Source organism: Haematobia irritans, chromosome 2, assembly GCF_050003625.1.
Source record: "Haematobia irritans isolate KBUSLIRL chromosome 2, ASM5000362v1, whole genome shotgun sequence".
In the NCBI taxonomy this organism is placed as follows: domain Eukaryota; kingdom Metazoa; phylum Arthropoda; class Insecta; order Diptera; family Muscidae; genus Haematobia; species Haematobia irritans.
Window position 1 is genome coordinate 159380305 of NC_134398.1, and position 26268 is coordinate 159406572.

Genomic DNA, 26268 nt, shown 5'->3' on the forward strand with positions numbered 1-26268 from the left:
AAAACCTAACACCGTCTTCTAAATTGTAAGTTAGTTCATATGTGGTATATATTAAACAAAAAATGCCGATTAAATACGTATATAATTCAGTTTGACAAAATTTTCTATAGAAATAAAATCTTGACAAAATTGTGATACCACATTGTTGAACTTCTCTCTACTACAAGTGTAGCTTAACCAACAGAGGAAAAGAATGTTTGTCAAATTTATTTGGGCAAAGTCCTATAGACTGCATCCTCTACTTGCAGCAAAACTATCAACCAATTATCAGAATAAATTCAGGCAGTTCATTAAACCCAACAATGAACCACACTTGAACCTTCCGAAAGAAGGTTTAACATGATTGCCGGCTTATGCCGAAATAATTTGTACAAACATATCTCTTTTCCGAGATATGTTTGTACGAATTTATTTCGGCATAAGCCGGCCATCATAAACCTTTTTTCGGAAGGTTCAAGTGTGGTTCATTGTTGGGTTTAGTGAACTGCTGAATTTATTCTGATAATTGGTTGATAGTTTTGCTGCAAGTAGAGGATGCTGATGAGGAATGTGGTAATTCCGAAACGTGCGTCCATCCAACCATCTTGCAGTTTATAGGGCTTTGCCCAAATAAATTTGACAAACATTATTTTCCTCTGTTGATTAAGCTACACTTGTAGTTTTGTCAATGCTTGGTTTTAAGCTGAAATCAAAAGAACAACAACAATGAAATAAAACTTTCACAAAATTTTCTATAGAAATAAAACTTTGACAAAATTTTCTATAGAAGTAAAATTTTGAAAAATTTTTTTATAAAAATAAAATTTTGAAAAATTTTCTATAGAAATAAAATTTTGACAAAATTTTCTATAGAAAAAGAATTTTGAAAAATTTTCAATAGAAATAAAATTTTGACAAAATTTTCTATATAAATAAAATTTTGAAAAATTTTCTATAGAAATGAAATTTTGACAAAATTTTCTATAGAAATAAAATCTTGATAAAATTTTGTATAACAGGTTGGCTGATAAGTCCCCGTCTGACACATAGATGACGTCTCTAGTATTAAATGCATATTACTTTTATATAGTACCAACCTTCAAATGATTCGTGTCAAAATTTGATGTCTGTAAGTCAATTAATTTGTGAGATAGAGCGTCTTTTGTGAAGCAACTTTTGTTATTGTGAAAAAAATGGAAATACTGTTTTCTGAAGGGAAAAAATACGGTGGAAGCAAAAGCTTGGCTTGATAATAAGTTTCCGGACTCTGCCCTAGGGAAATCAACAATAATTGATTGGTATGCAAAATTCAAGCGTGGTGAAATGAGCACGGAGGACGGTGAACACAGTGTACGCCCGAAAGAGGTGGGTACCGACGAAAACATCAAAAAAATCCACAAAATGATTTTGAATGCCTTAAAGATATCAAAGGAACGTGTTGGTCATATCATTCATTAATATTTGGATATGCGGAAGCTCTGTGCAAAAAGGGTGCCGCGCGAGCTCACATTTGACCAAAAACAACAACGTGTTGATGATTCTGAGCGGTGTTTGCAGCTGTTAACTCGTAATACACCCGAGTTTTTCCGTCGATATGTGACAATGGATGAAACATGGCTCCATCACTACACTTCTGAGTCCAATCGGCAGTCGGCTGAGTGGACAGCGACCGGTGAACCGTCTCCGAAGCGTGGAAAGATTCAAAAGTCCGCTGGCAAAGTAATGGCCTCTGTTTTTTGGGATGCGCATGGCATAATTTTTATCGATTATCTTGAGGGAAAAACCATCAACAGTGACTATTATATGGCGTTATTGGAGCGTTTGAAGGTCGAAATCGCGGCAAAACGGCCCCATATGAAGAAGAAAAAAGTGTTGTTCCACCAAGACGACGCACCGTGCCACAAGTCATTGAGAACGATGGCAAAAATTCATGAATTGGGCTTCGAATTGCTTCCCCACCCACCGTATTCTCCAGATCTGGCTCCCAGCGACTTTTTCTTTTTCTCAGACCTCAAAATTTTAAGGCAAAACCGAAGGAGTACTACCAAAATGGTATCAAAAAATTGGAAGGTCGTTAAAATCGTTGTATCGCTCTTGAAGGGAATTATGTTGAATAATAAAAACGAATTTTGACAAAAAATGTGTTTTTCTTTGTTAGATCGGGGACTTATCAGCCAACCTGTTATGGCCCATATCGGTTCACTTTTACGTGTAGCCCCCATATAAACGGACCCCCAGATTTGGCTTGCGGAGCCTCTTAGAGAAGCATATTTCATCCGATCTGGCTGAAATTTGGTACATGATGTTGATATCTGGTCTCTAACAACCATGCTAAAATTGGTTCACATCGGTCCATAATTATATATAGCCCCCATATAAACCGATCCCCAGATTTGACCTCCGGAGCCTCTTGAAGGAGCAAAATTCATCCAAACCGGTTGAAATTTGGTGCATTTCGTTAGTGTATGGCCGATAACAACCATGCCAAAATTGGTCCGTATCGATCTATATTATATATAGCCCGCAAATAAACCGATCCCCAATCACAGAAAAATCATGATTGCCACTCGAGCCAAAAATAATCTACTAAAATTTTATTGCCAAAGAAAATTTTGTCAAAATTTTATATTTCTATAGAAAATTTTGTCAACATTGTATATCTTTAGGAAATTTTGTCAAAAGTTTATTTCTATAGAAAATTTTGTCAAAATTTTATTTCTATAGAAAATTTTGTCAATTTTTGTAAAAAATTTTGTCAAAATGTTTTTTGTATAGAAAATTTATGAAGCATTTGGAGAGGAATATTTTGCAAAATCTTCCAAAACAGAATTCTACCAATCTACCAAACAGTAAAAAATCTACCATTTGTGGTAGACTCGTAATTGTATATATGGGGGCTATATACAATAATGAACACGAGTCTACCAAAAATGGCCGATTTTTTACTGTTTGGTAGCGACCCCAATATTTCAAATCTGGCTCTATAATTACCGCACAAAAGTTCATATCGGTTCATAATTATTTCTTCCCTATATATACCGGTCAAGAACTGAATATATACGTATTTAATCGACCTTTCTTTTGTCTACTTAATATCCCGTATGGACTAACTTACAATTTAGAAGATGATGTTAAGAAGTTTTCAGATGCCTTGCCATCGGCCGCGACCCAAGTAATTTAATTGTGGATGGCCGTCTTTAGTAGAAGTTTCTACGCAATCCATGGTACATAAGATTCGGCCTGGCCAAACTTATGGCCGTATACACTTGTTTTATTTTGTTGTTTTTTTTTTCTTATTTTTTACTTTTTTATTGATTTTCTATTCTGTTTTGCAAAATTTAATTGTACAAAAATTAAGTTTTCACTTAAAACGGCTTAATTCCGTACTTTCTAAGACTTGGAGCCACCGTGGTGCAATGGTTAGCATACACAGGGTCGTGGGTTCAAACCCAGTTTCGACCAAACACCAAAAAATTTATCAGCGGTAGAGACGTCTCAAGTCAAATCGTAATGATTCTTAATTGCGCGTGACTTCATTTCTCTTTCAAGAGGGAGAGTTACCTTACAAATCAGCCAAAACAAATGAGTGATGTACAGAATTTTATATACCTTGTAGTTGTTTGTGAGTTTTTCGGGAAATAGGCATACTCCAAATGGGGGTTTGCAGTCCGTGGAATGGGTTGCAAACCATGTGTCCCCACGGTCCATACCCAACAAACACGAGGATGAGCATTTTTCATAGGTAACGCCATATCAATTTGATAGCGAATCCCATCTTCAACATTAATTCAAAAATCCTTGCAAATTGAAAAGTTGTTGCTAAAGGCCGGTACTATGTTCATTCTTGCGAAAAATTTTTATGGAAACCATTATTTCGCACATAGATAGCGGCTTTTTTTTAGGTAGCTTGGAGCGCTATTTTACAGGGAGCGATATTGGATTAAGTTGGTGGTTGTTGCTTGTTTTTACAAAATAACATTTTATTTTTCCTTGGGCAATTGATCTGCTATTCCTTTTTTCCTTTGTATAGTTTCGGAACAAAAATATGGTCCGTGTTTGATTTATAAACCCGCACAAATAGTTTTAAAAAAAATAAATTATTTCTTAATTCACATTGCAAATGGCGCCGTGCTATAAACGTCAGTTTTTCAACACGAAAAAACAAAGTATCACAAATGGAAAAAATTTCGCAAATTTTTCCCATTTTTTGGTTTTGTATGGAGTTTCAACGCGAAAACCGAACAGAGTACCGGCCTTAACGTGTTGTATTCTATTGTTAAGGGTAATGTCTGTTTTTTGTTGAGAACGTGATTTTCTCAACAATTTCTCAAATTGAATTCTAATCTAAATCTTTGACAAAATGTTTGAAAGCGTATTGAATATAAACATTTCTCCAATGCTTGTGTTTATTGGGTAGACGCGACAAATCTAGTCATTCCTTTTCAGAAAAAAAACACAAAGCGCCATCTACGGCGTGCAGAAAAACTAAAGCACAGTGAATAGACATGAGACATCTATAAATTTTGTCTGTATATATGCAAGAAAAACGCATGTTGTTTAGGTCTTACATATGTCAAATATCTATACGTTTTTTTGTAATTGTCAACACTGTGTAAATCAAATCCACCAATCACAGACCGATACGTCTGTTCAAAGAGCAACAAGAGATATTAAAGAGATACTTGGTCATTCTGCAAAGTAACAAAGTAAGGTAAACAGTTAGACATTTATTAGTTGAAGATATTAACTTGCTGGAAATAGAATTAAAACTAGTCATTGCCAAAGATATAAACTCAACAAAGTTGAATATTTAAAATATCGTATAGGCGTTAATAGATTTTTTTTCTATTCGCGTATAGGAATAAAAAACAACAACACTTCTTCTGTCAACGTCACCGGCTTAAGACATTCTAGAAGTATTTTCGGAGCGATTGGAGCACACAAAATGATAATAAAAGGTCAGTGACAAGAATTACAATTTTTTTTTTTTGTAAAGAATCATTGATGAACACGTATTCTTTATACAGGCCTACTATGTGTTCTTTTTGCTGTGGTGATGCCCAGAGTTTGGGGCATGTATTCGCCCAGTGACGCTGTTGTTGAACTGACTCCCTCCAATTTTGATCGGCTTGTGGTTCAAGATGATGCCATTTGGGTTGTTGAATTCTATGCAAACTGGTGTGGCCATTGTCAGAGTCTAGCCCCAGAATACAAAAAATTGGCCAAAGCTTTGAAGGGTGTCATCAAAGTAGGAGCTGTGGACGCTGATGAGCACAAATCTTTGGGTGGCCAATATGGTGTACGTGGTTTCCCCACAATCAAGATATTTGGTGCCAATAAACGCTCGCCCACAGACTATAATGGTCAACGTACGGCAAAAGCTATTGCGGAGGCGGCTTTAGCCGAAGCTAAGAAAAAAGTTCAAGCTGCATTTGGAGGTGGCAGCAGTGGTAGCTCCTCTGGTGGAGATAGTGGCAAAGATGACGTCATTGAATTGACAGACGATAACTTTGATAAATTGGTTTTGCAATCTGAAGACGATTGGTTGGTTGAATTTTTCGCTCCTTGGTGTGGTCATTGCAAAAATTTGGCTCCTGAATGGGCTAGAGCAGCTACAGAACTAAAGGGTAAAGTTAAACTGGGTGCCTTAGATGCTACGGTCCATCAAAGCAAGGCTGCTGAATATGGTGTAAGAGGGTATCCCACAATTAAATACTTCCCCGCTGGCAAGAAGAGCTCATCCGATGCCCAAGAGTACGATGGTGGACGCACATCCTCTGACATTGTTACATGGGCATTAGACAAACATGTGGCAAATGTACCCGCCCCAGAATTAGTAGAGATTATCGATGAATCTTCATTTGATGAGGCCTGTGAAGGAAAACCATTGTGCGTTATCTCTGTTTTACCCCATATACTTGACTGTGATGCCAAATGCCGCAATAAATTCTTGTCGACTCTACGTGAGTTGGGTGAGAAATTCAAACAGAAAGCCTGGGGATGGGCTTGGTCTGAAGCTGTTGCTCAACCAGAATTGGAATCTTCTTTGGAAATTGGTGGTTTTGGTTATCCTGCCATGGCTGTGGTTAATTTCAAGAAAATGAAATTCTCCGTATTGAAAGGTTCCTTCTCTAAGGATGGCATCAATGAGTTCTTACGTGATATTTCCTTTGGCCGAGGTCAAACGGCACCAGTCAAGGGTGCCAAGAAACCATCCATCAATACAGTACCAGCCTGGGATGGTAAAGATGGGCAATTACCTGCCGAAGAAGATATTGATCTATCCGATGTTGATTTGGATGATCTCAAGGATGAACTGTAAGATATAATGAAATAGAAGCCACATCGCAAAATGCCACCACCATTTCTTCCTCATTTCATAATGTAATTTAGCATACACTTAATTTATCGTAAGACTGTCATTAATTTCATAGTTTTTTTTTATATATATAAACATAAAATTATCGTATGTATTCCATTTCGAAAAAAATAAAGCATTTGTGTAAGGCCAGTATGGCTTTATTTAAAATAATTGAATATTGAAAAAAAATTGTATTTATGTAGGACCAACACAATAATATACAAAGTAACCATACGTTGCAAAATCTAGCTTTTGATAGAACTAAACGCCCGAAACTTTTTTCTTTATCATTTTTGGGTAGAATCGAAAACAATTGCAAATATTTCCATGCCCAAGGAGGCACTATTTATTTTAATATCAATTGTATGTAGGTAACAGAGAATGAAGCCGACCCATTTTTGTCGGCGGCGGCTGACACTAAATTTTTGTCTCCGGCGGCGGCGGCTTGACGGCTAAGCCGATATAGATTTGTCCATTCGGCGGTGGACAATTATCCATTATAAAATCAATTTGAAGTTATTCGAATGGTAATGAGATTAGTTGTACAACCAATCTTACAATCAAATTTACATTGACTTCAAATTTTCTGAGCAAATTTTTTTGCAAAGTTATTATAGCAGCGTGAAATAGATTGATTGTGGGTGGAAGGTTCAAAATTTTGGAATAAAGTACGACAATTAGTAATACATTTTTCTGATTAAGATCGATATTTTTGATTAATTGGCGGCTAAATTTGAGTCGAGATGAGTCGATATATTCGGCGGCGGCGTCTACTGGTCAAAAATCGTCGGCGGCGACTGAAATCGGCGGCGCGACTCGGCGGCTTCATTCTCTGGTAGGTAAGAATCATTTATATGATAGGGTATTTTTGTAGGATCAGAATAATAATATTCACAACATTCGTTGAAAAATCTAGCTTTTGATAATACTAAATGCCTCGAAAGTTATTTTCGTACAAATAGTGTTATCAATTTGGGTGGATTAGAAAACAATCGTATGTATTTTTATGTCCAGGAAGGCACTATTTATTTTAATGTTATCAATTTTATGTATTTAAGATTCATGTATACGATAAGACGACAACAGCGTAGGCTATCGTGGAGGGAAGTATCCACAGAGAGATCAATCACTTTAATGTGCAGACAAAATACACATTCATTACAAGGTGGAAAAAAAGTCTGAAACCAAACAGGACCAATATCACACGTCATTCTCTCAAAATGTTTGTATGCCCTTGTTATATGCAAACAGTGAACCATTCCATATTAAGAAACATGTTCAAAATATATTAATGCTCAAAAAATATAGTCGGGAGACGTTTTTTTATCGGTGTTAGTAATTGATGCGACTTTTGTATAATCTATCAAGAAAATCTTTAGAAATCAAAAACGAATTCGACGCCACAGTGAAACCATTTAGCTCATTTTGACTATGCAACATCACGATAGGAGAACCTACCAATATCCGTAAAAGACATTTTTTTAATTAAACTATGTTAAATAAATAAAAAAATCACATCTAACGATAATTTTACTACCATGAAGAAATGAATGAATGATAACGAAAATTCCCTGAGACGATAGGTTAGGTTAGGTGGCAGCCCGATGTATCAGGCTCACTTAGACTATTCAGTCCATTGTGATATCACATTGGTGAACTTCTCTCTTATCACTGAGTGCTACCCGATTCCATGTTAAGCCCAATGCCAAGGGACCTCCTTTTTATAGCCGAGTCCGAACGGCGTTCCACATTGCAGTGAAACCACTTAGAGAAGTTTTGAAACCCTCAGACATATCACCATTACTGAGGTGGGATATCCACCGCTGAAAAACTTTTTGGTGTTCGGTCGAATCAGGAATCGAACCCACGACCTTGTGTATGCAAGGCGGGCATGCTAACCATTGCACCAAGGTGGCTCCTTCCCTGAGACGTTGTTATCGAATGTTTTCGCAAGATATATATGGAATTATCGGAAAACAAATAAAGCATCAATTTACAAAAAAAATATATGTTTTAAACAAGCCTACACTTGTAGGAAAAAATCTGCTAAAATAGCAGTCGGTGTTATATTTTTGTACTTCATACTCAAGCGTACAATTCGTAAAATGTTTACAGTTTAGGAACCAAAAAAGCATTGTGTATATTACTGCCCTCTAATATCTCTGAAAACTTCTAGTTGCGATCAGCAAGCAGTTTGTTGTTGGTGTCCATCGAAATTTCTATTAATAACAATTTGCATCTTTTTAAATATTAGTTTTGAATTACTTGCAACAAATTTTTGTTATTTTTTTTTTGCGTATCAAAGATACATATTGAACCACCAAGCTATATCTTTTATCGATTTCTGATATTTCCGATAAAATTTTCCCATCGATCTCGCATGTCAATTAAAATTTTGTAGTGTCTATCGAAATGTCTAAAAACTATTTACATTTTTTGTTATTTTTGACAAAAACACGGATTAACGTGCAAACACTAATTTTCTTTATCAATTGAAGGCATTATCGAAGCTGGAAGTTAATTTATTATGGAAAAATTCTCTCCGTTTTGATGTAGAAACCCCTTTCAGCATCATCATGGTTGCTCAAGTATATAATAGGGTTGCCAAAAAAAAGAGCATGTATGGTGACTTTTTTGATACAGTGAACACAAAAAAAACGCCCTAAAAACGCACATGAAAACCAAAAAGGCATTTTCAAAATTTTCTATAAAATTTATTTTTAAAAATATGTATACATATAAAAAATCTATAAAATACAGTATAAAAAAGAGTACAAGAATACTTAATTTTTATATCTAATTTCTATAGACTTATGACTAAAATTGTATATTCATCAAAAGGCAAATTTTTTCAAAAATTTTGTTTGTTCATAACCCTTTTGCAGTAAATAAAATATTTCCAAGAAATACATAATGAATGTGTAAATGGTTTTATATGCTATTTAAGTACAAACTAAACTATATAAATTTAGTTTCTTTTGTTGTTGTATATAATTGAATACGTAACTAGTGTAAAACTGTTTAAGTAGTTATTTAATAATATGATAAATTTGTAAATCTAATATGCTATTTTGTGCAGTGTAAATTATAGTCTTTAATGGAGAGTATTAATCACAAATGTTTACTACGATTTCTTTTTGTTCTATACACATATATCAAGGATATATGCTAGTTTTTTTCGCAAAATCTAAAAAATGATGATTGCTAACCGATTGTATGTTTTTGTCAATAGTAATGAAAAAAAAATATTTTTGTTACAACAACAATGTAGAGATTCGTTACTAAGGGGCTGTTTAGGAATGAGGATATCTAATATTTTAGGGGTTAGTTGGAATGCTGAAAACAAAAATGCTAAATATGAAACTGCTTAAGATATGATGATTAATCTATTGAGCATTGATTTCCGCTTTATGTTTGGAAATTGAAATTCTGATCATTTAACTTAGGCAATTATCTAGTCGCTCCCTTAGCCTTTAACTGTCAGTTAACAAAACAAAAATTCAGTTGAAGTTAATCTCTCTGGATTAACTTCAACTGAAAAAAATTTCGGCAATTAAGTTGCTAAGTACTGAAAGTTGTAGAAAAAAATATTTTTGATACAACAACAATATAGAGATTCGTTATTAAGGGGCTGTTTAGGAATGATGATATCTAATATTTTAGGGGTTAGTTGGAATGCTGAAAAGAAATATGCTAAATATAAAACTGCTTAAGAAATTATAATTAATCTATTGAGCTTTGATTTCCGCTTTATGTTTGGAAATTGAAATTCTGATCATTTAACTTAGGCAATTATCAAGTCGCTCCTTTAGCCTTTAACTGTCAATTAACAACAAATAAATTTGCAGATGTCTTCTCTCTGGGTTAACTTTAACTGAAAAAATTTCGGCAATTAAGTTGCTAACTGATATATGAGTATATAAGCAGTATTGTGGGGTTCAAGTGGAAAATTTTGTCGTCGGTAGTTTAGACTCGTCCAGTCTTCGTCAAAAATTAAGCACAATAGGTGCTTATAAATTGCACATCTCCATCCAAACAATGGATTATAATTTAGTTAATAACTGTGATTTGCTCATGCAACAAAGATATGTTTGTCCATAGTACTCTGATAATATATTCTTCTTGTTCATTTTCAAATTTGTAGTATGTCGGAATAAGTGTAAAATTGTTGAACTGACGTTGCCCATAAATTTTTAGAAAACCTATTTATGAAGTAGAATAATAATGGCATAATTCGATTCAGTGGTTTAAAGTCACCTAGGCTAACGATTAATACAGTTTTGACCAGCATCAATTTTCAATTAGTCGATTTTGACCAACTTTGATAGTCGATTATTTTTACATATCAAATTATCACATAAATCTGAAGTAAAGTTAGGTCATCGAATTTTATTTCCTATATTGTTGAAAATGTATATGTAAACCGCCTTTAACAAGCTGTTATATGCACTAACTTCCCCACATTTTTTAAAGTGTATATAATGAAATTTCACCGTTCTGAATTCAAAAAAATTATTAGGTGGGAATACGGATCAGTTTAGGAAACTGGCTAAAGAAACTAATAAAATACTGGGGATTCTCTCCAAATAGGGGCTACGTCAAACAATGGCCGTTGTGGACATTTATAGTTATACTTGACACATCGGTTTTGGCTGTTTAATTTAGGGATTGTAATCTAAATCGAAAATTCGACCATTTGACTTTAACAAATTTTTGGAAAAATAGACTTTCGACATTTTTAAATTCACACTGCAAAGATGGGGTTTTGATTTATAAACACTTGAATTTTGGTGGATTAGATTGAATTCGTGATAAAGATATGGTCATCATATTGACTACGAAAAATCGTGTGTACTTTTTTTTGTTTCTTGCTTTTCTAAACACTCAAAAAGGTCTATATAAGAAATTTGTCGAATTTTTAATCATCTTCTCTATATAGCTATTTTTTACAATAATGCAAATATAAAATGATTGCTCAGGAAGTACAGTCCATAAATGTGTCCATATGTTAGCTACATCACAATATTCAATAAGAATAACATTTCAAATAGGTTAAATTTTCAAGAAACCTCTTAATAAGTTAAAGTGACAAGGCTTGGGAGCTGTATGAAGAAATATGAAAATATAGTTAATATTTGACGAAACATTTGGGAAATCTTACAATTTCCTTTCCAGACATCATAAGTTCAAATCCTCCTATAAGGACGCTATATCAACATATAGGTTTGCTGTGAATACTTTGAAAACCTCGTCACAAGAAAATAGTCTAGGGTATTGGTTTACTTTTGCTTTTGTACCAAGCAAAACAGAAAATCACTTGCAATTAATGTGGAATAAAAAATGTATCTTATAATTTCCCCTAATGAATACCAAGTTTTTAAGGATATTCCCACGATAACAATACTATGACATTATTCATTAATACTATTTCCAGCGTCAAACACAAAATCTGATTTCAATGCTAAAGTCAACAACAACTAAAGTGTTATTAAAATATATGCATTTTTAATATAAATTATATGGATACATACATAGTTTCTTCTCAGATACCTGTATTCAAGCACTAATAAATCGAAGATGGGCAATGGAAAAATAACATAAACAAGCAGCTAGTAATACAGCATACAGAAATGCCTTTGCTAAAGGAAAACAAAAACACAAAGAAAACTACAAACACACAGTCAGCGAGGGAGGGAAATGTGTTGTTTACCACGTTTACACACTAAACAAAGATACAGTGAATCAAATATAGCAACAACTGAACTGTCTTCCACTGAATGTTTATCGTAAAGTCGGCGGCGGCATATGATCCACAACAAAAAAAAAAAGAAGAAAACATACAAAAGATATAATTACGGATCTAAGGTTTGAACAGTGAAACCAATTCACAGAATTTGTATTGCTAGTGATGAGGGTACGATGAGAAATTGTTGTTGTTGTTATTGTCATTTTTATCGTCTCGTCTACCAATTATTGTTGTTGTACAAATAAAGGTAATGGAAAATATTGAATTTACTTTGAAGAAGATGACTGACTGAGTCATTTTTTAGGAAAAAGTTTTCGAAACAATTATGGCCACCCGAAATAAATTCATACTTATCGGTTCTGTGCATTGAGCATTTTAAGAATTTTGCTAAACTATTTTTAAAGAGCCAAAGGTTTCTAAATATTGTACTTATGCATTAAGGTTAAGGTTTGAAAAATCTTACTCTATTCGAGAAAAATGCTGGCTGTATTTCCACCATTCAGGACCGGCGGTGAATGGTGAATCACAGGTCTGAGTTATTGCTGAATTCCTATTTAAATCTATGCTCTTCATTGTGCTGACCATGTTTTTGATCATCGGGATAATTTTCTATCGATTGTATAGAGCGAGATGTGGCTGCTGTGATGGTGGATGATACATCCATAAAACGATATTTCTTTTCATCTCGACACAGGAACGGATAACACATTATGCCATAATAGAATGCCAAACAGCTTACAATAACTACAAATATTATAGCAATGATTCCGAATGTGGAGAAGCCTGAATTTTTGTCCAGATATTCTTTGGGTGTAATAGCAGGAGCTTGAGTTGGTTGAGCTTGTTGTGATCCATAATAATTCCGTTTTTGTGAACTGCTTGAACGACTTCTACCTACATTCCCCGCTTCACAATAATAATCACAGCTCAAGGTAACTGCAAAAACAAAAACGAGAGTCACGTAGCATTTTTTTATGGGGCAGTGGGTAATGTTTTGTGTTGCATCTACTTACCTATCACCAAGAATATGAGGACCACTTTTTTGATCATTATATTATTATAGCTGTTAAATTCAAATTCCAATGGTACACTTGATGATGTTATTGAGTATATTTTATGAAGGTGATAGTTTCTCAAATTACTTTGTGTATTTTATTTACCCTTCCTGTTGCAACAAAACCATGCGTTGTGTGTGTGTGATAGCTAATCAACATCAGAGTTGAATTTTCAACCATTAATCCACTTTATACAAATGTGCTCAGATTGTAAGGATAGAAGCAGCGTCACGGTAAAACCTAAAAGGTATGTACGACGCTGGCGTATTGCACCGCCAAGCCTATAATACGGTGTTCTCACCAAGAATGTTTTGGGGTTTGAAATGTTTTCCCTTTATAAGCACCTCAAAACGAGACGTTTTCGACATACTAAACAAGTAAGGAAAGTCTAAAGTCGGGCGGGGCCGACTATATTATACACTGCACCACTTCCCTGCCAGCATTTCAACGTTCCATTTCATCCTCATCGCTATCAAAGACTCGTAAGTGGCACTGCAACTATCGCCAACTGTGATGGGGTAAACATATCAAAAAGTACAAAATGTACATGGAAGTATTTTGCCATCACTATTGTTACAAGAGCCATTTTATATTTTGTGAAACACAAAGCACAACTAGCTTCTTATAATTTATTTAAATAAAAGTGATAATGAAGTGTTAAAAACATAGTTATTACCCTTAAAATTGTGAAAAGTAAATTGGTGAACAATTTTTGACTTTCCAAATGGAATAAAGTGATAGTTTTTCAAATATTTTTCCAGGCACGCTGCCTCCATTGGGAATAAAAGTACTGGCTGATAGACGCTACAACATTTAACTTACAACTTGTAACTCAACATCAATCTCTTATTAATGCATAGAAATGTGTTAAATGTGATGTGATAGCCGTATAAATGATGTATATGAGAATTTATAAATGTTTCATAAAATTAATAAACATCTAAACAATCGTGTTTTACTTGACCACAATGATTCTTTTACAACTATCTTAAAATGCACTTTGTCTGATTGTTTGAAGGGGCTCTTATTGGCGTCCTTCTAAATGTATCCAGAAGGGCTCCTAATAATTGCACTCATGCGATACTTTTTTGTAGTAACTTGGCTTGGTACAACTTCTCAATAGTGACGGCGCTTTTCCGAGGAGTTTTGGATATCGTATAGACTGTTTTCGACGTAGTGGGGATTCTCTGAAGCGCCCCCAAATTCAAAAAATGTTGGCAGGGTTTGTAAATCCACATTTTCGATACTATATCAAATCCGTCAAATGTGTTGGGGGCTATATATAAAGGTTTGTCCCAAATACATACATTTGAATATCACTCGATCTGGACAGAATTTGATAGACTTCTACAAAATCTATAGACTCAAAATTTAAGTCGGCTAATGCACTAGGGTGGAACACAATCCCAATAAACACAGGATGAGCGTTTTTCAAATGCAACAACTTTTCAGTTTGAGGGTAAATATAATTTTCAACATAAATTCAACTTGACTTGAAATAGCTCATCTTTAAATCATCTTTAAATTGTTTGCGAATTACTTCCAATTTGCCAAAATGTTGACGAAATCTTTGAAAAAGTGTTGAAGATAATATGAGAAAACTTTGACAAAACACTACCCTAAAATGCAACGAAAAAACCATGTGGTTTTCCATACTTATTTGTGCAACGAAGTTCGTGGTCAATTGCAAGAAATTAAAAAAATGGAAAATTTTGGACAAAAAATGAAATAAAACTTTAAGGAAATCACTAAATGTATATCTCTTTGCAATCCCAATAAACACAGGATGAGCGTTTTTCAAATGCAACAACTTTTCAGCTTGAGGGTAAATATAATTTTCAACATAAATTCAACTTGACTTGAAATAGCTCATCTTCAATACATCTTCAAATTGTTTGCGAATTACTTCCAATTTGCCAAAATGTTGACGAAATCTTTGAAAAGGTGTTGAAGATAATATGAGAAAACTTTGACAAAACACTACCCTAAAATGCAACGAAAAAACCATGTGGTTTTCAATACTTATTTGTGCAACGAAGTTCGTGGTCAATTGCAAGAAATTAAAAAAATGGAAAATTGTAGACAAATAACCAACTAGTTAATAAAAATAGGTAAGTGAAAATAAAAAATGAAATAAAACTTTAAGGAAGTCACTAAATGTATATCTCTTTTGCAGAAAACTAAAATTATGGATTCTACGTTCTTGAAAACATTAAAAAGTTGACCGATGAAAAAATGGTGGACAATTAACTGGAATTGCTTCAAATAGTTTATAATAATTGGTACGTCAATATGAAAAATTAAATCAACACTTTAGAGAAGTCACTAAATTTAAATCTCTTTGCAGAAAACTAAAATCTTTGGATGCTACATTCTTGCAAACATTAAGAAGCTGACCAATGAAAAAAGAGTGGCTTATCGACAAGAAAAAGTTTCCAGAAGCATTACAAGTGCAACCAATTAAAATTGTTAAAAACAACAAATTGTTGAAATCAACAACTTCTGGATGAAAATGTGCATCACATCGTCAGTTTAATTCATATGCTATTAACAGTTTAAAATGGATATTTTGTGAATTCCTTCTGCTGGAAATCAATTCTAACACGCAGTCCAGTACGTTCCTAATTTCAAATTGCCCGCATGTTAATAAATTTTAATGCTGTTTTATGACACCAAAAGGAAGGAAATCGAATTATCAATGCAAAAATGTTTAAGATATTTAAAGGTTTGTTGTTTTTTTTTTTTTTGTTCTTATTTGTTGATAAGTTTAATAAGATTATTATTTATCAATTAGTATTGTAGTGTTATTTGTATTATTTGGTTTAGTGTATTATTATATATTTTATTTTGATGAAAAAGAATAAATTATACAAAATTCATAGAATTTTGGCTTTGACTTTCAATTTGAAGTGGGGATATCATTCATACAAATTTAGGTTGAAAAGTATTTGCAACGATGTTAATTTTGAATTTGACTCGCATCGAAAATTGTTTGACAAATCATTGAGTAGCGATGTATTTCAATTTGAGAATAACACTTGAGATATTATTGCTAATGTGTTGAATTTCACTGTTGAGGGTAATGTCTGTTTTTGTTGAGAACGCGATTTTCTCAACAATTTCTCAACTTGAATATTACCCTAATCCTTTGAAAAAATGTTTGAAAAATTGTTGAAATTTAGCATTTTTCAAAGGTTTGTGTTTATTGGGATTATGCAAAGAGATTCAAAACATTAAAAAGCTGACCAATGAAAAAATGGTGGACAATTAACTGGAACTGCTTCAAATAGTTTATAATAATTGGTATGTCAATATGAAAAATTAAATCAACACTTTAGAGAAGTCACTAAATTTAAATCTCTTTGCAGAAATCTAAAATCTTTGGATGCTACATTCTTGCAAACATTAAGAAGCTGACCAATGAAAAATGAGCGGCTTATCGACTTGAAAAAGTTTTTAGAAACATTACAAGTGTATCCAATTAAAATTGTTAAAAACAACAAATTGTTAAAATCAACAACTTCTGGATGAAAATGTGCATCACATCGTCAGTTTAATTCATTGTGAATTCCTTCTGCTGGAAATCAATTCTAACACGCGGTCCAGTACGTTCCTACCCTGCCAGCATTTCAAAGTTCCATTTCAACCTCATCGTTACCACAAACTCGTAAATGTCACTTCAACCATCATGAAAAGGTACATCAAAAAGTACATGCAAGTAATTTGCCATCCCTACTGTTAAAAAAGCCATTTTTTTGTGAAACGCCAAGCGCAACCAGCTCGTTATATTTTAATTAAATAAAAACGAAAATAAAGTTCTGAAAACATAGATTATACGCTTAAAATTGTGAAAGGTATATTGGTGAACAATTTGGTGATTTTCCAAATGGAATAAAGTGATTGTTTTTCAGATATTTTACAGACACGCTGCCTCCATGGAATAAAAACACTGGTTGATAGACGCAGCAACATGTAACTCGCTACTTGTAACTCAACATCATCATTAGTGCCAAAAATTATGTTAAATGTAATGTGATAGTGGTATAAATGTTATATTTTTAAGAATTTGTAAATGTTTAATCAAATTAATAAATATCTAAACAAACGTGTTTTACTCGACCACAATGATTCTTTTACAACTATCTTAAAATGCACTTTTTCTGATTGTTTGGAGGGTCCCTTATTGGCGTCGTTCTAAATTGATCTATAAAGGCACCTAATAATTGCACTCATGCGAAACATTTTTGTAGTAACTTGGCGTGGTACAACTTCTCAATAGTGACGGCGCTTTTCCGACGAGTTTTTGATGTCGTATATGATTGTTTTCGACGTAGTGGGGATTCTCAAAAGAGTCCCCAAATTCAAAAAATGTTGGCAGGGTAATTTCAAATTGCCCACATGTTAATAAATTTTAATGCTGTTTTATGACACCAAAAGGAAGGAAATCGAATTATCAATGCAAAAGTGTTTACTAATAATGTTTAAAGGCCGGTACTCTGTTCGGTTTTCGCGTTGAAACTCCATACAAAACCAAAAAATGCGAAAAATTTGCGAAATTTTTTCCATTTGTGATACTTTGTTTTTTCGTGTTGAAAAACTGACGTTTATAGCACGGCGCCATTTGCAATGTGAATTAAGAAATAATTTATTTATTAAAAACTATTTGTGCGGGTTTATAAATCAAACACGGACCATATTTTTGTTCCGAAACTATACAAAGGATCAAAGGAATAGCAGATCAATTGCCCAAGGAAAAATAAAATGTTATTTTGTAAAAACAAGCAACAACCACCAACTTAATCCAATATCGCTCCCTGTAAAATAGCGCTCCAAGCTACCTAAAAAAACGCCGCTTTCTATGTGCGAAATAATGGTTTCCATAAAAATTTTTCGCAAGAATGAACATCCCTGCCAACATTTTTTGAATTTGGGGACTCTTTTGAGAATCCCCACTACGTCGAAAACAATCATATACGACATCGGAAAAGCGCCGTCACTATTGAGAAGTTGTACCACGCCAAGTTACTACAAAAATGTTTCGCATGAGTGCAATTATTAGGTGCCTTTATAGATCAATTTAGAACAACGCCAATAAGGGACCCTCCAAACAATCAGAAAAAGTGCATTTTAATATAGTTGTAAAAGAATCATTGTGGTCGAGTAAAACACGTCTGTTTAGATATTTATTAATTTGATTAAACATTTACAAATTCTTAAAAATATAACATTTATACCACTATCACATTACATTTAACATAATTTTTGGCATTAATGATGATGTTGAGTTACAAGTAGCGAGTTACATGTTGCTGCGTCTATCAACCAGTGTTTTTATTCCATGGAGGCAGCGTGTCTGTAAAATATCTGAAAAACAATCAATTTATTCCATTTGGAAAATCACCAAATTGTTCACCAATATACCTTTCACAATTTTAAGCGTATAATCTATGTTTTCAGAACTTTATTTTCGTTTTTATTTAATTAAAATATAACAAGCTGGTTGCGCTTGGCGTTTCACAAAAAAAAAAAAAATGGCTTTTTTAACAGTAGGGATGGCAAATTACTTGCATGTACTTTTTGATGTACCTTTTCATGATGGTTGAAGTGACATTTACGAGTCTGTCGTAACGATGAGGTTGAAATGGAACTTTGAAATGCTGGCAGGGATAGTACCGGCCTTAAGATATTTAAAGTTTTGTTGTTTGTTTTTTTTTTTTTTTGTTCTTATTTGTTGATATGTTTAATAAGATTATTATTTATCCATTGGTATTGTAGTGTATTATGTAGTGTAGTGTATTATTATATATTTTATTTTGATGAAAATGGATAAATTATACAAAATTCATAGAATTTTGGCTTTGACTTTCAGTTTGAAGTGGGTATATCATTCATACTAATTTAGGTTGAAAAGTATATTCAAAAAAGATGAAAAGATGATGTACAGTGGGAGAAAAGATGATTCAATTTGTAAGAAGAAATTTCCCAAATGTTTTCTCCATAAGGAGTTAGCATAAAGGGCCCAAAATTGAGTTATCTCTCCCAGCCAGATCTATACTAAAGGCTGTGGAAAGGTTCATTCGCCCAAACCGAAACATGTACAGTCCAGGCGTGTATAGATTTGTATCTGGCGTTTTCTTTCCAATGGCTCTATTAACCATGTTCCTTAATCTATATCTGTCCATAAAGCTCGAAAAATAATTGTATAATTAGATATAATGCATTTGGACGTCAATTGGCTGTTTCGGTATCAGGCTAACATGAAATATTACCCTGCCAGCATTTTAAAGTTCCATTTCATCCTCATCGCTACCACAGACTCGTAAATGTCACCACAACCATCGCGAACTGTGATGGGGTACAAAATGTACATCAAAAAGTACAAAATGTACATGAAAGTATTTTGCCATCACTACTGTTAGAAGAGCCATTTTATTTTTTGTTAAACGCCAAGCGCAACCAGCTTGTTATATTTTATTTAAATAAAAACAAAAATAAAGTTCTGAAAACATAGATATTACGCTTAAAATTGTGAAAGGTATATGGTGAACAATTTTTGACTTTCCAAATAGAATAAAGTGATCGTTTTTCAAATATTTTTCCAGGCACGCTGTCTCCATCGAAAATAAACAAACTGGCTGATAGACGCTGCAATATGTAACTTGCTACTTAAAACTCAACATCATTCTTTTATTAATGCAAAAAATTATGTTAAATGTGATGAGATAAACCGAAAAATTTTATATTTATAAGATATTATAAATGTCTAATCAAATCAATAAACATCTACACAATCGTGTTTTACTTGACCACAATGATTCTTCTACAATTATCTTAAAATTCACTTTTTCTGATAGTTTGCAGGGGTTCTTATTGGCGTCCTTCGAAATTGATCTAAATAGGCACCTAATAATTGCACTGATGAGAAACTTTTTCGTAGTAACTTTGCGTGGTACAACTTCTCAATAGTGACGGCGCTTTTCCGACGAGTTTTTGATGTCGTATATGATTGTTTTCGACGTAGTGGGGATTCTCAGAAGCGCCCCCAAATTCAAAAAATGTTGGCAGGGTATATGCAACGATCTTAATTTTGAATTGGACTCGCATCGAAAATTGTTTTGACAAATTATTGACTAGCGATGCATTTCAATTTGAGGATAACACTTGAGATCAGAGAATGAAGCCGACCCATTTTTGTCGGCGGCGGCTGACATTAAATTTTTGCATCCGGCGGCGGCGGCTTGACGGCTAAGCCGATATAAATAAGTCTCTCTCTCTAAATAAGTCTGCGGCGGACAATTATCCATTATAAAATCAATTTTAAGTTATTCGAATGGGAATGAGATTAGTTGTACAACCAATCTTACAATCAAATTTACATTTCATTCAAATTTTCTGAGGTAAATTTTTGCAAAATTATTATAACACTTTGAAAAAGATTGATTGGGGTTGAAAGGCTCAACATTTTGACTAAAATTACTACAATTATTAATAAAGTTTTTTGATTTAAACTAATATTTTTGATTAATTGGCGGCTAAATTTGAGTCGAGATGAGCCGACATATTCGGCGGCGGCGTCGACTGGCAAAAAATGGCCGGCGGCGACTGAAATCGGCGGCTTCATTCTCTGCTTGAGATATTATTGCTAATGTGTTGAAATTCACTGTTGAGGGTAATGTCTGTTTTTTTGTTGAGAACGCGATTTTCTCAACAATTTTTCAACCTGAATATTACCCTAATCCTTTGAAAAAATGTTTGAAAAATTGTTGAAATTTAGCATTTTTCAAACGTTTGTGTTTATTGGGCATATACATACGCAACTAGTGGCTCGATTTTAACACACACGCATACATAATAATTAAATTGAAAAAGAAAAAGCAGAGGTTTTTTTACAAATAAATTTGAATGTAAAAAATCTAATTTTACAATTCTGCATTTTATTTTTTGGAACATACCCTGCCAGCATTTCAATGTTCCATTTCATCCTCATCGCTACCACAGACTCGTAAGTGACACTACAACAATCGCCAACTGTGATAGTATTTTGCCATCACTATTCGCATGAAAGTATTATGCCATCACTATTGTTACAAGAGTCACCAAGCGCAACTGGCTTATTATAATTTATTTCAATGAAAACGAAAATAAGGTGTTGAAAACATAGTTATTACGCTTAAAATTGTGAAAAATAAATTGGTGAACAATTTTTGACTTTCCAAATGGAATAAAGTGATAGTTTTTCAAATATTTTTCCAGACACGCTGCCTCCATTGGGAATAAAAGTACTGGCTGATAGACGCTACAACATTTAACTTACAACTTGTAACTCAACATCAATCTCTTATTAATGCATAAAAATGTGTTAAATGTGATGTGATAGTCTTATAAATGTTATATTTATGAGAATTTATAAATTTTTCAAAAAATTAATAAACATCTAAACAATCGTGTTTTACTTGACCACAATGATTCTTTTACAACTATCTTAAAATGCACTTTGTCTGATTGTTTGAAGGGGCTCTATTGGCGTCCTTCTAAATGTTTCCAGAAGGGCTCCTAATAATTGCACTCATGCGATACTTTTTTGTAGTAACTTGGCGTGGTACAACTTCTCAATAGTGACGGCGCTTTTCCGAGGAGTTTTGGATATCGTATACGACTGTTTTCGACGTAGTGGGGATTCTCAGAAGCGCCCCCAAATTCAAAAAATGTTGGCAGGGTAGCAATTAATTTTTATGATTCCATTCATTGGAATCAGCAGAAGTTATTTTACAAATAACTTTGAATGTAAAAAATCTAATTTTACAATTCTGCACTTTATTTTTTGGAACATAGCAATTAATTTTTATGATTCCATTCATTGCTACCCCGGTACTATACATGTTAGTTGAAGTGCTAATCTTCAATTGAGTTACACAGCCTGCGTCAGGGCACCAATGAATTTGCTGATTACATTGCTTGCCTCTGCGCTTTTTGTTATGTTTTTGTATTCCACGCGCTTTTTACAGTATAGGACTTTATGTATTTTAACTTCAATCAATAATTTCTCGTCCATATTTTAGATTGTTCTTCGTTTCTTGATTTGTTTACATGTTGTCAAGGCACCCGACGCATTGAAAAGTTAAAAGTTCGTCAACTTTATGCGTCATATGCATACGTTACTTTTGTCGTGTAAAGGCCGGTACTCTGTTCGGTTTTCGCGTTGAAACTCCATACAAAACCAAAAAATGCGAAAAATTTGCGAATTTTTTTCCATTTGTGATACTTTGTTTTTTCGTGTTGAAAAATTGACGTTTATAGCACGTCGCCATTTGCAATGTGAATTAAGAAATAATTTATTTATTAAAAACTATTTGTGCGGGTTTATAAAACAAACACGGACCAAATTTTTGTTCCGAAACTATACAAAGGATCAAAGGAATAGCTGATCAATTGCCCAAGGAAAAATAAAATGTTATTTTGTAAAAACAAGCAACAACCACCAACTTAATCCAATATCGCTCCCTGTAAAATAGCGCTCCAAGCTACCTAAAAAAACGCCGCTTTCTATGTGCGAAATAATGGTTTCCATAAAAATTTTTCGCAAGAATGAACATAGTACCGGCCTTAACTCAAATAATTGTAGTTCCAACATTTTAACTTTTTTTGACAAAAGCATATAACGTACGAACGCATGACCGCATGGTATGTACCCTGCCAACATTTTTTGAATTTGGGGGCGCTTCAGAGAATCCCCACTACGTCGAAAACAGTCGTATACGATATCCAAAACTCCTCGGAAAAGCGCCGTCACTATTGAGAAGTTGTACCACGCCAAGTTACTACAAAAAAGTATCGCATGAGTACCAAATTCAAAAAATGTTGGCAGGGGCGTACCAGCCTGCGAAATTTCGAACATAAAAAGCAATGCATTTCTTATAGGAACGAAATTTTTCGCTAGAGATGCATAACGGCCTTTAAAGAAACCAAAATCAGCTGTTTTTCGTTTTGTATGCGAACGAAGACTACACCCAGAGAAATGGTTGGTTGCAATTCGATAATTACAATGAGGAAATGATGTCAGTAACTTATTTTTTGTTACAAGAACAATGTTTTGATTGTTTTCCCCATTATACATCCAACACGACCATAAAAAGTTCACGGGATCAAAACGAAATTCCCATAACCATTCAATTGGTTACAATAACCAATGCCGATAAATTTGGTTTTATGCTGCATAAAATTGTTGAGCTAACCACCAACATAGTGAGACCTACATCATGAGAATCAACAAATGGCTGGTACAACCAAAAGTTAAGTATACTAATAGAATCTTAGTTCAATTATAGGACGGGCGTAAGGTAGTTGTTGCAACAAATAAATATTTATATCAACATCGACATGGTAAATGGTATGACGCTACAAAATTTGCAAAACGGGGAACAGCATTTACTTGATAATAGTCCGCAATACATTGCATAAAGTTTATCCCATAGAAAAGAAGTTGCCTTCAGGTAAGTATCGCACCGATTTATAAAAAAAGGAATGTTACAAAAGTTTCCATAAAAATTGCAGGCTTCATACACCAACAAACACAAATACTTTTTACGGCAAGCTAGCTTTTTTTATTGTATTAAGAATACAGGACGAGTCTAAGTCGATTTGTATTTATATCTAAGGCTTAAGGAAGAAATTTCTGGCAAGTATATATTGAATTAGGTTCTGTAGTTCGACCACATAATTGCAACCTAATAAACATAATTGGTATACAAACATTACCTATAAAAAATTGTTAACTGTAATGTAAATTGATCTCACATATATGTACAGTTTGTCAAGAAAGTGTTTTGACAATGGGATCAAAATTATGTTTTGTTCCAAAATTAAATATAATGAAATTTTAAAATAATATTTTATTATGTATTTTGCAAAGTATACATACGTACACAGAATTAAAAATTTAATAAAATATTTAATATTTCAATTATTTTTTTGGATTTGAAATAGTTGGCAATGTCAAAAGACTTTCTTGACAGACTGTATGTAGATCAAAAGCCTTTGTTGTTAGCACCTTTTGTATTTATTTTCGTAGTTTATTATGATTGTAAATCTTGTAATAAATTAATAAAATCTCAATATAATCTGCCCTTTCATTTGATATTGGAATTTGGTAAGGATAATAGTAAAGAAAATCGAGGGCGGTTGCACCAACAAACAAAACAATTAATATGAAATTGCGACAACCAATGCAAAGTTGATCCAACATACTACCATGTAATTACAATTGCCAAATGTTAATTGTGCTGACAGATATCATTGATAGTTGATGGAACCACCTGCTTTCGGTTGGCAAATAATTCGGTTGAGGCAACGAATTTGTTTTCTGGGTGTAGAATTCGGATAAGCCGGTACTCTGTTCGGTTTTCGCGTTGAAACTACATAAATACATACTATTTATTTATTTGTGTGTGTTTATAACGGATTATATTTTTGTTCCGAAAATATACAAAGGATCAAAGGAGTAGCAGATCAATTGCCCATGGAAAAATTAACAGCCAATTTCTCATATCCGAAACGAATGATTTCGTTCGACTAGAATGCCCAAAACAGCTGAATTTATAAAGGAAAATCAGCTGTTTTTGGCATTTCTGGCATGGAAAAAATTAAACATTCCAAATAGCTTCCAATCCAAGCATGTTGGTCTAAACACCTTCAGACTGGAATTTAGAAAATCAAATGAAGCAAATGACTTCGTCAATAACAAGAAACTGCTGAGTCTGGAAATGAAAACATTCATTCCGGATCGTTTTGTCCAAAAATTCTATATAATTAAAAATGTTCCCACATCCTGGTCGGGTGAGAAAATAATTAATGAAATCAACAGGAAGAATATTTTTAAATGCGTCTCTGTATACCGATATATAAATAAAAATGATGAAGGTATAGAATATCCAAGTGGGACAATTAAGATTGGTTGTATTCACAATGAAGTGATTCGAAAAGTGGACATGTTTGGAACATTTGCTACAGTGAACTTGTATGTACCCCCTCTCCGTCTTTGCAAAAACTGTGGAAGATTGGGTCATATTGCAACTCGATGTCGGTCAAAAAAGAGATGTTTACTATGTGGAAATTTTATCCCATGCGAAAAAAACTGTAAAGAAATAAAATGTAAAGATTGTCTAATGACAACCCAATGCGCTGCTCCTTGTATAACACCAAGATGCATTCTCTGTAATCAATCAGACCATTCAGCCAACGATTCAACAAAGTGTAAAAAATGGGAAGTGGAAAAATCGGTAAGAACAATTATGGCCTTATCAAATAAATCCCGCAAAGAATGCCTGCAATCTCATCAAAGCACGAACTATTTTGAAATTCTTGGAGAAGAGGAATATGCCAAAAATTTTCCTGAAATTACTACCAAAAAACATCAAAACTCCAATATTGTCTCCAATTCCATAAATGAGGAAATCAACAAAAGAATTACCAAGTTGAAATATAATAAAGTTGCTAGACTCTCACCAGCGAGAATAAATCCGGTTGCCACACCAGTGACAATTACTCCCACCAGACCCACATACGAATACCAAAACTTTTCTACTGTCTCTGATTTTGAAAAAGTAGTCACGCTATTCAATACTAAAATGACTGCAGTTCTTGAATCAATCAAATGCTCGGAGGGGCTAAATATTCTACAGAATTTCCAAGAAGCTATCAAAAGTGTACCATCTACAAGTAAAATTAAAACACATAATCTTAAAAATAATAACACAACTGTGAATGATTATTCTACAATATAACATTCAAAGCCTACCAAAAAATAAATTATTTTTAGACTATCATCTAAACAAATTAAATGTTGATGTGTGCATTCTTAGTGAAATTTTTAATTATGAAGACAAAGACACTAAAACGTGCCTTAACAACTACAATATTATAACTAAGAAACGCCATGATAATTTTGGAGGTGTTGCTATACTTAGTAAAAAAAGTATAAAAATTAAAAAAATACAATTTTCTAGTTCACTGGATATTCTGATTTGTGAAACAAAAAACCTAAACACAAATTTAATATTTGTTTCAGTATACTTCCCTCATTCAATTAGCACTAATACCTTAAAAATTGAATTGGAAAAACTATTTTTCTT

The 26268-nt window shown here is 33.4% G+C and overlaps 2 protein-coding genes and 2 long non-coding RNA genes across 5 annotated transcripts; 2 read left to right on the forward strand and 2 right to left on the reverse strand.

Moving 5' to 3' along the window:
• Positions 1–4615: 4615 nt before the first annotated feature.
• CaBP1 (Protein disulfide-isomerase A6 homolog CaBP1) lies at positions 4616–6511 on the forward strand. 2 transcript variants are annotated; one of them, XM_075296729.1, is made up of 3 exons: positions 4616–4690; positions 4839–4937; positions 5007–6511. In XM_075296729.1, exons 2-3 carry the CDS (start codon positions 4925–4927, stop codon positions 6299–6301), a joined length of 1308 nt encoding a protein of 435 aa, XP_075152844.1. In that variant the 5' UTR covers positions 4616–4690; positions 4839–4924; the 3' UTR covers positions 6302–6511. The 2 variants fall into 2 exon arrangements, with proteins under 2 accessions (XP_075152844.1, XP_075152845.1); XM_075296730.1 differs by having other exon boundaries at positions 4667–4685.
• Positions 6512–10191: 3680 nt separating this feature from the next.
• LOC142226628 (uncharacterized) lies at positions 10192–13299 on the reverse strand. The gene is made up of 2 exons (XM_075296731.1): positions 13100–13299; positions 10192–13022 (listed from the first exon to the last, which is right to left on the reverse strand). The coding sequence occupies exons 1-2, from the start codon at positions 13134–13136 to the stop codon at positions 12637–12639; spliced, it is 423 nt and encodes a 140-aa protein (XP_075152846.1). The 5' UTR covers positions 13137–13299; the 3' UTR covers positions 10192–12636.
• Positions 13300–16897: 3598 nt separating this feature from the next.
• LOC142224278 (uncharacterized) lies at positions 16898–17260 on the forward strand. Its single transcript, XR_012719107.1, has 2 exons — positions 16898–16995; positions 17053–17260. It is a non-coding gene; the product is annotated as an uncharacterized LOC142224278 (long non-coding RNA).
• Positions 17261–18297: 1037 nt separating this feature from the next.
• LOC142224279 (uncharacterized) lies at positions 18298–18754 on the reverse strand. The gene is made up of 2 exons (XR_012719108.1): positions 18563–18754; positions 18298–18505 (listed from the first exon to the last, which is right to left on the reverse strand). It is a non-coding gene; the product is annotated as an uncharacterized LOC142224279 (long non-coding RNA).
• Positions 18755–26268: the final 7514 nt, after the last annotated feature.